This window comes from Polypterus senegalus, chromosome 8, assembly GCF_016835505.1.
Source record: "Polypterus senegalus isolate Bchr_013 chromosome 8, ASM1683550v1, whole genome shotgun sequence".
Taxonomy (NCBI): Eukaryota; Metazoa; Chordata; class Cladistia; order Polypteriformes; family Polypteridae; genus Polypterus; species Polypterus senegalus.
In genome coordinates this window covers 137,850,265-137,862,637 of record NC_053161.1, presented here as the reverse complement: position 1 = coordinate 137,862,637, position 12,373 = coordinate 137,850,265, and the positions used below count along the sequence as shown (strand labels likewise).

The 12,373-nt window shown below is 38.7% G+C and overlaps 1 protein-coding gene across 2 annotated transcripts in view; it reads left to right on the top strand.

The window, feature by feature from the left end:
• The window catches only part of LOC120534313 (putative tetratricopeptide repeat protein 41), a 98,894-nt gene extending 88,994 nt beyond the window's left edge, over positions 1–9,900 (top strand). For both annotated transcript variants that reach the window (XM_039761808.1, XM_039761807.1), the window contains exons 14-16: positions 1,665–1,798; positions 7,889–8,015; positions 8,108–9,900. In XM_039761808.1, the coding sequence (XP_039617742.1) occupies positions 1,665–1,798; positions 7,889–8,015; positions 8,108–8,552 (706 nt within the window). In that variant the 3' untranslated portion in view covers positions 8,553–9,900. The remainder of the gene's footprint in view (positions 1–1,664; positions 1,799–7,888; positions 8,016–8,107) is intronic.
• Positions 9,901–12,373: the final 2,473 nt, after the last annotated feature.

Below are 12,373 nucleotides of genomic sequence, written 5' to 3'. Positions count from 1 at the left end.
TACAGGGAGATTCACTTGAAAGAGGCCCCGAATATTCTGTAATAACTCTTGCTATGACGAAGCAACAATGTGTAATGTGCTCCTCAGTATATGGAGCTTTGAACAAGCCAGGATGCACCTGCGTCAGAGCGATGAGGTAGGCACCGGACAGCCATTACGACGTTTAACCTCCATTTGCAGCTTCTGGGTGCATACCACCCATACCCCTTCACTCAGTCATTCAACTTCTCATCAGGATGGTGGTATACAGTGTTGAGCAGTGTATCTTCATGGTGTGAACCTATTGGGTCACTAATTCGTTTAAACGATTTCAGAATCAACTGGATGATCGTAAGTTAACGGAAGGTTACTTCCAGCAAGGTGGAGCAACGTGTCACACATCGGCAAGGAGCATGGCAGAAATTGAGTCCTTCTTCAGTAACAGGGTAATTTCAAAGGGGCTTTGGCCACCATGGTTGCCAGATCTGACACCACCAGACTTCTTCCTTTGGGGTATGCTCAAAGGACAAGTCTATTAGAACAAGACTCGCACTGTGGAAGATTTGAAGGAAAACATCCAACCTGAAATTGCTGCTATTCCCCTCGAGACGCTTGCCAATACGTTCAGAAACATGGAACACCAGGTTGAAATGTGTCTGGAGTCTGCAGAAAACAGAAACCACTTTCAGCATCACATGTAATGCAATCGATTACACATACGTCAAGGTATACGGTATAGCATATTTTTGGTTCAGATTGCTTCATCCTAACAAGAGTTACAACAGAATATTCAGGGCCTCTTTTGATTGAATCTCCCTGTAGAACATGTCCAACAATGTGAAATTGGCTAAAAGGTCTCAACAAGCAGCACGCTGTGCCTTGTATAAAAGAAATTCAAGAAGATCTGAGAAAGAAAGTTACTGAAATATATTAGTCAGGACAGGGTTACAAACCAATTTCTAAAACCGTGGGACCAAATGAAGAAAACTTGAAATAGTGATAAATCTGACCAGGAGTGGACAGCTAAGCAAAATTACTCCAAGAGTGCATAGAAAACTAATTTGGGAAGTTCACAGAAAAACCCAAAAGAACATCCAAGGAACTGCAGGCCTCTGTCAGCTCAGTTAATGTCAGCATTCATGATTCTAACATTAAAAAGACACTGGGCAAAAATGGTCCCTATGGGAAAGATGCAAGGCAAAAAACTGGTAAACATGAGGAACATGAAGGATCATCTAACATTTGCCAAAAACAATTTGATATTCCCAAAAATGTTTGGAATAATGTTCTGTGGAGTGACAAGTTAAAAGTGGAACTTTTTGGAAGACATGGGTCCCGTTAACATCTAGCATAAAGCAAATGCAACTTTGCACAATAACAACACCATCCCCACAATCAAACATGGTGGTGGCAGTGTGATCATCACTTCTCATGACTATGATTCTTGTTTTGTTGCATTTTGAAATTTCTCCTGATTGATCAGTTCCCATTAGTCTTTAAGCTTTGATTGCCCCAATTTAAAGCCAGTATACCAAAACATGCGTCTGAACTCAGCATATACTGTAGAGGACTATTATTTCTGATTTATTTAACTTTCAGTGGATAAAGTAAAGGATAAGTGGGTACTGACCTTTTGTAGCTCGCCCAGTTTAATTAGCTATTTGCTGTCTTTCTTACATTTCCAGCTCCAGCAGAAGATTGCTTCTAGAACTTTACAATCATGTGGTAAACGTTAAAGAACATGAAATGCGACACACTTCATCTCCCCAGGCAGCATCGTTCTTAGGATGCAGCATAGCCACTTCTCTTATTAAATTAGGTAGGTGGTATCCGAGGCACATTTGTGATATTTGTGTTAGACTTCTGCAGGTAAATTACAAGGTCACTGTTAACTTCTTAACAATGATTCAATGAATGACGTTTAACGAGAAATATAGAAAGAGTTGTAATATGTGTTTTTGGTTTGTAGGCCACTCAAATAAATTCATCAGCTTTTTAATCAAATGTAATATAAAAATTGCCACTTGGAGTCATGGCTTACTTGTTAAACTGCACTGTAATAAAACAATCTGTAAAATCAATGTACAGAGTACCAGCCAATAATTACAACAAATATGTATTCCAGATTTTTTAGACTTCTTATAGGCCAATAGGCATTTCAAAACTGCTTTCACAAACCTTTTCAATACTAATTTCATTTTAAATGCATGTCATTATAGCTAAATAAAATAGCCGGTTATTGTACATTTTTTGCTTATTAACAAATGTATTGACTGCCGAAGGCTTTATATAGATTGAAGCACAGAAGTGCTAAACAAGTTTGGTATCAGTGTCTGAGGGTCAGAAAGACTGCTAAGTATATTGCAGAAATATATTATGCTATTATTATGCTACATGCTTAAAAATGCCAAACACCTACACATATGAAATAATAAAAAATACTTTTTTCACTAATGCACCATTTTAATTGCTTTCAAAAACATTGATATAGTATGTGTGACAAGTAGGTTCAGGTATTCCATTAAACGTGTTTCTAACTTCTGAAACTGACATTCTGTTTAGTTTATTTCCATCGTGTGCATTTCGTTCTTAACCATAACATTATACAGTCAGTGAACACTTTACAAGGTAACCCTGCTCATTAATACAAATAATTTACTCCTTCAAACTGATGATTATGTGGCTGCAACTCAGAATGTAAAGTTTTCAGTTATGAGGTTTAGTTGTTTTCTAGCCGGGTATTAGAATGGGCATAGTGCATGACCTAATTATCTTTGACTGTGGTATGATTGTTGGACATACTGCACTGGTTCTAGCATCCCAGAAACAATTATCCTTGTGGGATTTTCATGCACTATATTGTCTTGAGTTTACAGAGAATGTTCCCATAAGCAAAAAACATTTAGTGAGCAGCAGTTCCATTGATAAAATCACCTTATTAATGGGAGCAGTAAATGGGGAATGGCCAGACTTATTTAAGCTAACAGAAAGAACACAAATGTCAGCTGACAGTTCTTTTTAACAGTGCCGCTCAAAGGTACTGTACATCTCTGAATGTGCTGGGCATTGAAGCAGTTGGTATTCCGCAGCAGAATCCCAAATTAGATTCCACTCCATAATGAGTCTGTAGTGTGTTTATACTCACCAAAACTGGACTACTGAGGACTCAAAAAATGTTGTATGGTTGCGCTAATATTAATTTGCAATATGACATGCAGATACTTGAGGTAAAATTTGCCATAAACAGCTTGGTTTCATTTATTCTTTCTGCCTTTTGCCAAGGCATAGGCTGACAATTAAAGTGTAACAGTTTGTGAAATGTTTTCTTGGTGCACGTTAGGCCTCTTTTTTACCATGTACATATCATTTCAATACCACAGCATACCTAAACATTGATGCTGATTATGTTCATCTCTTTATATTACAGTGTTCTCTTTGCAGATGGATGCTTCAGTAAGATAATGAGTCATTTCACAAAGCATGCATTGTCCCTTGCCGGTTTAGTAAACATGACAGTTATTTCAGCTTAGTATATTGGCCCGCACAGTTCCAGATCTCACACCAATAAGGATAAGATGGAACAGGAGGTTCACAGCATGAATTGGGTTTCAAAATCTGATAAAAATGAGTAATATTATGAAATCGGCATTGACCAAACACCAAAAAAATTTTGCCTACACATTCTTGAATCAGCAGTTTGAAGATTAAAAGCTATAAAGGGAACAAGAGGAAGTCTTACCCAGTACTAGGTAGGAATACCTAATAAGATGGCAACTAAATGTGTATTTTATATGTTATGACGTACAGCGTCATTGATGATCAGACTACATTAGAACTGATAAAAGTTATATATTACTAAATCTACAAAATGTAGTTCAGGGTGACTGAGTCTGGGAAATAGCCTTCATCATGGAGGCAGTGCATTGCAGCACATACCAGAAGCACTCACTCATCCTGAGTAAATTCAACTACTTTTTCAATATTATCTTTTGGGAAGCATAGGGAAAACTTGGAGGAAAAAACACACAGATGCTGTGAAAATAGAAAAAAGTCATGCAGTGGAGATGAAGATGGACACTGAGTCAGCAAAATTATACTTTAAAGTTCAATACCCTTGCCACTTTGCAACATTGCTTTTGAAAATATTTGTAAATGCAGTAATTTGAACCTTTAGTCTTTACTTATGTGCAGTAGGAAGGTATGGTGGACTGGACCATAATCTTGGGCTAATCACTGTCTGTTACCCTTGCTTCCCAAAGATATGTTGCGTATTGACTATCCATCCATCCATCCATTATCCAACCCACTATATCCTAACTACAGGGTCATGGGGGGTCTGCTGGAGCCAATCCCAGCCAACACAGTGCGCAAGGCAGGAAACAAACCCTGGGCAGGGTGTCAGCCTACCGCAGGGCACACACACACCAAGCACACACTAGGGACACTTTAGAATTGCCAATGCACCTAACCTGCATGTCTTTGGACTGTGGGAGGAAACCGGAGTACCCAGAGGAAACGCACGCAGACACAGGGAGAACATGCAAACTCCACGCAGGGAGGACCCTGGAAGCGATCCCACTGCACCATCGTGCCGCCCGTGTATTGACTATTGAATCCTAATTAGTTCTGTATGACGGGTGCACATGTGTGTATGCCTGGCAATGAATGGCCGCCTTGTCCATGTGGGTTAGGATTTGGCTCCCTGAGAACCTAAAACTGGATTAAATTGGTTAAAAGTATAGACAGAAGGACTTCTGGCTCCCTGTGCCCTACTGGCTAATGTATTTGACTGTAAAGTATGATGCTGCCATGTCTGCCCTCTTGAACAAATCACTTAACCTGCCAGCATTGCAAATAAGCAATCTGGAAAAAGTATGATGTGATCTTAATATGTGTATCAGTTAAATAAGAAATTAAAGATAGAAAGTCTTGTAAAAAATGACCAATCATTGTTTTAACCTGTTTACAGGAATACCAACTCAGGATACTCTATCGATATAAAGCTATGGGAGAATTATTCATACATATTTTTTACGAGCACGAACAGAATAAGTTGACTTTCCTAGGGTCACGTAATGAGTCGAAGGTGGGGTCTGGGTTAAAATTCTCTGGTGTAGTTATTAAACCACACTGCCACATGATAATAAAATAGGAAATTATAAGCAGGAGAGGATCAAGCCATTGTGATCCTAGGCTGTATTGTGTAGCTTCAAAAGTTGATGGATAGCTGAATAAAATGCTTAAAGGATTAAATTCATTATCCAAAACTTTTGGACATATACAATATTTTCACAAGCTTACATTGCTCCAATATGTATATGAGTATGCCCTGTGTTGACTATTGGACTTACAGTGCATCCGGAAAGCATTCACAGCGCATCACTTTTTCCACATTTTGTTATGTTACAGCCTTATTCCAAAATGGATTAAATTCATTTTTTTTCTCAGAATTCTACACACAACACCCCATAATGACAACATGAAAAAAGTTTACTTGAGGTTTTTGCAAATTTATTAAAAATAAAAAAAAACGAGAAAGCACATGTACATAAGTATTCACAGCCTTTGCCAAAATTGAGCTCAGGTGCATCCTGTTTCCCCTGATCATCCTTGAGATGTTTCTGCAGCTTAATTGGAGTCCACCTGTGGTAAATTCAGTTGATTGGAGATGATTTGGAAAGGCACACACCTGTCTATAAAAGGTCCCACAGTTGACATTTCATGTCAGAGCACAAACCAAGCATGAAGTCAAAGGAATTGTCTGTAGACCTCTGAGACAGGATTGTCTCAAGGCACAAATCTAGGGAAAGTTACAGAAAAATTTCTGCTGCTTTAAAGGTCCCAATGAGCAGAGTGGCCTCCATCATCCGTAAGTGGAAGAAGTTTGAAACCACCAGGACTCTTCCTAGAAGAGAGCTGGCCGGCCATCTAAACTGAGCGATCGGAGGAGAAGGGCCAGGGAGGTGACCAAGAACCCGATGGTCACTCTATCAGAGCTCCAGAGGTCCTCTGTGGAGAGAGGAGAACCTTCCAGAAGGACAACCATCTCTGCAGCAATCAATCAATCAGGCCTGTATGGTAGAGTGGCCAGACAGAAGCCACTCCTTAGTAAAAGGCACATGGCAGCCTGCCTGGAGTTTGCCAAAAGGCACCTGAAGGACTCTCAGACCATGAGAAACAAAATTCTCTGGTCTGATGAGACAAAGATTGAACTCTTTGGTGTGAATGCCAGGCGTCACGTTTGGAGGAAACCAGGCACCGCTCATCACCAGGCCAATACCATCCCTACAGTGAAGCATGGTGGTGGAAGCATCATGCTGTGGGAATGGTTTTCAGCGGCAGGAACTGGGAGACTAGTCAGGATAAAGGGAAAGATGACTGCAGCAATGTGCAGAGACATCCTGGATGAAAACCTGCTCCAGAGCGCTCTTGACCTCAGACTGGGGCGACGGTTCATCTTTCAGCACGACAACAACCCTAAGCACACAGCCAAGATATCAAAAGAGTGGCTTCAGGACAACTCTGTGAATGCCCTTGAGTGGCCCAGCCAGAGCCCAGACTTGAATCCGATTGAACATCTCTGGAGAGATCTTAAAATGGCTGTGCTTCCCATCCAACCTGATGGAGCTTGAGAGGTGCTGGAAAGAGGAATGGGCGAAACTGGCCAAGGAAAGGTGTGGCAAGCTTCTGGCATCATATTCAAAAAGACTTGAGGCTGTATTGCTGCCAAAGGTGGATCGACAAAGTATTGAGCAAAGGCTGTGAATTCTTATGTACATGGGATTTCTCAGTTTTTATATTTTTAATAAATTTGCAAAAACCTCAAGTAAACTTTTTTCACGTTGTCATTATGGGGTGTTGTGTGTAGAATTTTGAGGGAAAAAACAAATTTAATCAATTTTGGAATAAGGCTGTAAGATAACAAAATGTGGAAAAAGTGATGCGCTGTGAATACTTTCCGGATGCACTGTATGTGCCATGCAAGGCTGGTTCCTACCAAGCATTCAGTGGCACTGGGATATCCTAATAAAGTGGGGGAATTGACATCTATGATTAAGGAATTTGAGAAGCCAGAGCCTTAATGGACACAGCTAAAGGAGCAATTCAGTTATATCAGTTATATTAAAATAATAGAATGTTTTGGAACTGTGTTAGTGACATCACAGAGAAAACCTAGATGAACATGGAGACACCAAGAAAACTCTGAACAGAAGAAACCCTGATGGAAATGAAACTTGTATAGTTTCTCCGTTAAGAGGCTAAGCACTATTAATACCATAGTTTACATATATTATAGCTGGTATTGAATTACTTATTTTGGTGCATATTTTTGGTATATTTAATTAATATCAATTAATATTTTCATGCATTGCAAAACTAATTTATTTAATAAGATGTGTCAGTATATTTCTTTATATCTATTGCTAGGTGTGTTTTGTTTTACTGCACAATATTTGTGCAGCACTATAGGTTTTATAATCGAAGTGCACTATAAAAATCAATTGAACTGAACTGAGTTGTACTAAACTGGGACAGCACAGAAGTTGAATGATTGGCATTGCTGTCTTATAGCTCCAGAGTCCTGGTTTCCAATTCAAGGCCTGGCTACTGTCTATGTGCTGTCTATACATTCTCTCTCTATGTCTCTGTGGGTTTTTTCCTCTGGGCACCCTAGATTTTTGTCTTCATCACAAAGTTGTGTATATTAGGTTAATTGTCGACTCTAAATTAGCTCTACTGCAATGAAGTAATGCTACATACAGGGTTGGTTCCTGTCCTGTGCCCAGTGTTGCCAGGATAGTAATCGGATCCCCATGAACCTGAACTAAATAAATGGATTAGAAAAAGAAGAGATTGATCAATCAATTAAATTATTTTCAAATAATTAACTTTTTGTTTCTTTTACTAGGAAAAGTGTTAAGGCATAATGGGCGTCTGCAGGAGAAACGAGAAGCAAAGGAACATTTGCAAAGAGCAGTGGATCTGCGAGTAGGACTACTTGGTCCAGACCACAGAATGACAAGAGAAGCGCTTTTGTGAGAATTTTCTACCTTGTGATTACCATCCAAACTACTAAACTGCTTCACAATGATGCTTACCTGTATCTATTTTTATGTTTTTCTTGCAGATTTCTGAAAAATGCTTGTGACAAATTGGGAAATGACATCAAATTACTAAACTTGAGAAGAAATAGTTTACCATCTTCTGAAAATAACACAGCCTACAATTCCTTGCATTATAATCCAGAATCACGGGATATGAAAACTCCCAGTTTCTCTGTTGTTGCCTCATCATTAGAATGTCCAGTATCTCGCCCTGCATCGTCAACAATACATTCTGAAAAGTGCTCCACCTTCAGGCCACTTACAACTTGCCTGACCACGATATCAGGGCCATTCAGCAGCATCACAAATTTGATGCCATCGGTTACACCAGATTTGCTGGATAGACATAAAGTTATCCACAAATCTGCTTGGTACCATGTACCAGGAAGATACCCCACTCTTCAGCAGATGTTTCCACCTAAAAGGCATCAAGTCAGAATAAATGCATGGATAAATACAAAGTTATAACACCCAAGTGAAGCTGACAAAACAATTCCAAATGTGCGTTTTTTCATCAGTTTCAGCATTTCTGTGAGGTACAGTGGCACACTAGTTAGGGCTGTTGACTTGCAGCAGTTTCTGTGAAGCACAATCTTCTGTATCTAGATGGACTTTCTTTGGGTAGTATGGATTCTTCCTACCATTAAAATACCTTAAAGTTAACTGGTAAAACTATTTTAGTCCATTTTGGATGTACATTATATCTTGTAATAGACTGATGAGCCATCCAGAATTGATTTCTGCTGTGAGCCTGGGGCTGCTAGGATAATTTTTAACTCAATGCAATGGAAAAAGCAAGTTCAAACAATGTTTGGATATATATTCTGAAATTGTGTGCTGCATATGGTCAAGACTCCGATGTACTGTAATTGTTTATCACTTGAAACCTGTTTTGGGCTCAGATGAAAGTGAATTAAGTTTCATTTTGACTCATTAAGCAATTACCATGTTTTCAGCACTTACAGATTAATGTTGTTCTGTGACACATACCGTTATTCAGGAACAGGTTATTAGTCCATTATAAAATGTAAAGTTGCCTTTATAGTTTTAGAAACCTGGATTCAGATCCTAGTCTGGCTATTTGTCTGTGTGAAGTTACCACTTTCCCCATGTGTCCAAATGTGTTTTCCTTTGGGTATTTTGGTTATTTCAACCACATCCCAAAGACAGGTAAGTTAGGTGAACCAACTGCTCTAAATTGCTCTTCTGTAAGTAAATGTGGGTGTGTGTCACCTAATATCCAGAGCGAACGTTAGGTAATTATCACCCTAAAACTAGATTGGGTATGTTTCGTATCTAAATAGATAGAAGGAAAATATATTTGAAAAAATCACTCAGATTTTAAAATGTATAAATATTTGTGGATTTCGTTAACCTACAAAAATATATACTCACAATAGTAAAGCAGATTCATTTATTTACTTAATGACCATGAGTTGTGTATTCTTTAATAATGCTTTCAGTCTGAATGAGCAGGAAGCTATGGCCTGTTGCAGCTACCCAGTTTACCCACAGGTTATTTTTATCATTACAAATGAGATTTTGCAGCCTTTTTATACAATTACTGGTTTCTGATGTCAGATGCTTAGTTAAAACCGATTGTTTGATGGTGAATGATTATGCTACCTATTTATATTGTTAGACCAAAAAGGTTTGTTTGAATTATTGCTGTTGATTTCCTTTGTGTATATCTTCTGTATAAAGAGCAGTGTTTCTAGTGAAAGAAAGAAAGAAATATACTGTATATGTGAATTGCTGTTGCATGATAGAACAACAGCATCACACTTTACTGATGATAAATCAAAAAATACAAAAACACAAGTTGCGTGTCAATGCTTTATAAAGGAATGCATAATTCTTTACATTGGCAGGATTTTCATCAGGTTCACTCTTAAAAATAAATGTGCCAGAGTGGTTTGTCGGAGTGATGCCATAGGGGATTCCCAAAAGACCCATCCACATGAAGATTCCAGAAAGAACCTTTGTTTATTTAGATCTGTAACAGGACCAATACAGTGAATAACCATTAATAGAAGATAACAATGAAATACCAGTAAATCATCATTTTAAAAGGACTCTTTCTGCATACGTCCAATAATAAAGGCCAAGTCCAGGTTTTTTACTTACCTGTTACTGTCCTGCTAGGCAGCCTACCATGCATTAAAGATTTAATTTTATTTTTCTGTATATATTAGGAAGTTTTTCAAAGAACAAAAAACCAACTTCATATGTACAGTAGATAATCCATTACAGATTATAATGGTGCTGTGTCAAGCAATAGCTCTATGAGGAACCACACAACCCAATAAACAACCATAATATGCCATTAAAGATCCATTATTTTTAATGTGCAGGAAAATAAAAACCTTTTTCTTTATATTAATATTTCTTCAGTATAATAATGGTAAAACACCCATCCATTCAGGAAGCTTATTTTTCAATGAGTTGCACTGCAAATTTGTACTAAATTAAGCCTTAACTGTTCGTTTTTACTATTCTCCATTATTATTTATAGCTATTCAACTGTAAAATGAAACTTACTAATAAGTACAATGACAAGTGTTTTCTGATAGGTACAGTAACATGAATAGGAAGGAAAAGATAAGATTTATTTCTCCCGTGGTGTTCAGATATTAATTTTGGGGCAGAGCTGAACATGATCACATTACTTCCAACAATAATTTAATTTAATTGTATAACATGAACATAACACAACACTCAATAAAATAACTAAAAAAATCAATGACTTTGACTTTCAATGTATCTATCTATCAATGAAACTCAATGACAATGACTGTGTGGTACGAAAGGCAGTGCCTGCCAGGCTTTAAACGTAAATAGTACATGTTTGCTTAATCATTTTATTTGTTGTATTCTTATGCTAAATTAAGCCTAAGCAGAAATTCTTCTTGCAAGTCACACAGAACATATAAAAAATGCAGGATGGAAGTTGCTACTCCAAGATCAAAGTGTGTTGCATGTTTAATAAACTGAATAAACGTTAAGAGCTTCAATCCTGTTCCATGTATTCTGTGCAAAGCCAATGTCTACAGTTAATTACATGAAATAAGAAGACACTTTGCATTATGCAAATATATATATTTTTTAAGGCACTTTCTGTCTTCATTCTACAATCTAAAAAATAACTTGAACCCTAGTAATGTGCAATGTTTGGTGAAACTCCTGCAAGAATACCAAATAAACAAAAGCAATGCAAAAAGCAAATGTATAATCTGTAGCAAAAAAACTAAGTAAGTTTCCCAAGACCTCCGGAAACCCTACATATCCTGGCACCTCATATTCTCCATGGAATTGTTAAAGGGCCAAGCTTACTTGATGGCTCAAATTCTGCCTACATACTTGATCAATGCAGGGGCCACCAGCTGCTACACAACAACTGTGTTTGCTCATCTCTCATAATCTGTCTGGCATGTCAGTGCAAGTGGCAGAACTACTTTGGGTGCCCTCTATTAATTTATGAAGAATGTTTACCTCTAGTGGTAGCTAAACAACACTGCAACTTCTGACTACTATCCAAGAAAATGAACAGACTACTAGTGGCTGCTGGCCTAACTTATTGTGACCTGGTGAAAACATAAGCCATCTATATATATAATTCACTAAGGCAAGACACCCACGGAAAGCACACCGGAAGGGGCGTGGATTCACTAAGCCGCCGACAAGTAAGATGCCCATGGCGCATGCAGGAAGGAGCCACGCCCACCAACTCTAAGACCACTGGATACAACAACAACTCGCAGAACCACGCCCACCAACTCGGGCGCGATAACACAGGAAAAACGGCATCATTTATATTCGTCTGTTGTAGAGTCCACATGCACCTCTGAGCCACGTTGACTGTTCATAGACGCATGCTTCTCGCAGAAGTGAATCGCTATATGCAGTGTGTAAAACAGTTTGAGAGTGGTATCCCATGGGATCCTTAAAACAATCATTTAAAACTGAGGTTAAAACACAATGAAGGAAGCAGTTTTTAACAACCAATAAGCCCTGCTTCACCATTGCAGACCCTGCAACAGTCGAGACGCTCTCAGCAGCTGACCTTCTCTGTGCCTGACCGGTTCACACAGAGGCAGTGCGAGAGAAAGCCGCGCACACACACAGGCAGCGCCAGAGACAGACAGAGGCACACACACAGGCAGCTGGTGGGCGGGTCTCCGTGAGTTTCTTTTGTGAGCGGGCACATGACCAGGCGGTGTGTATGCTTCGAGAATGAGGGTGGACGCGGCAGGACTATCTAAGAAGAGGCATGTTTGTCACGGATGTAA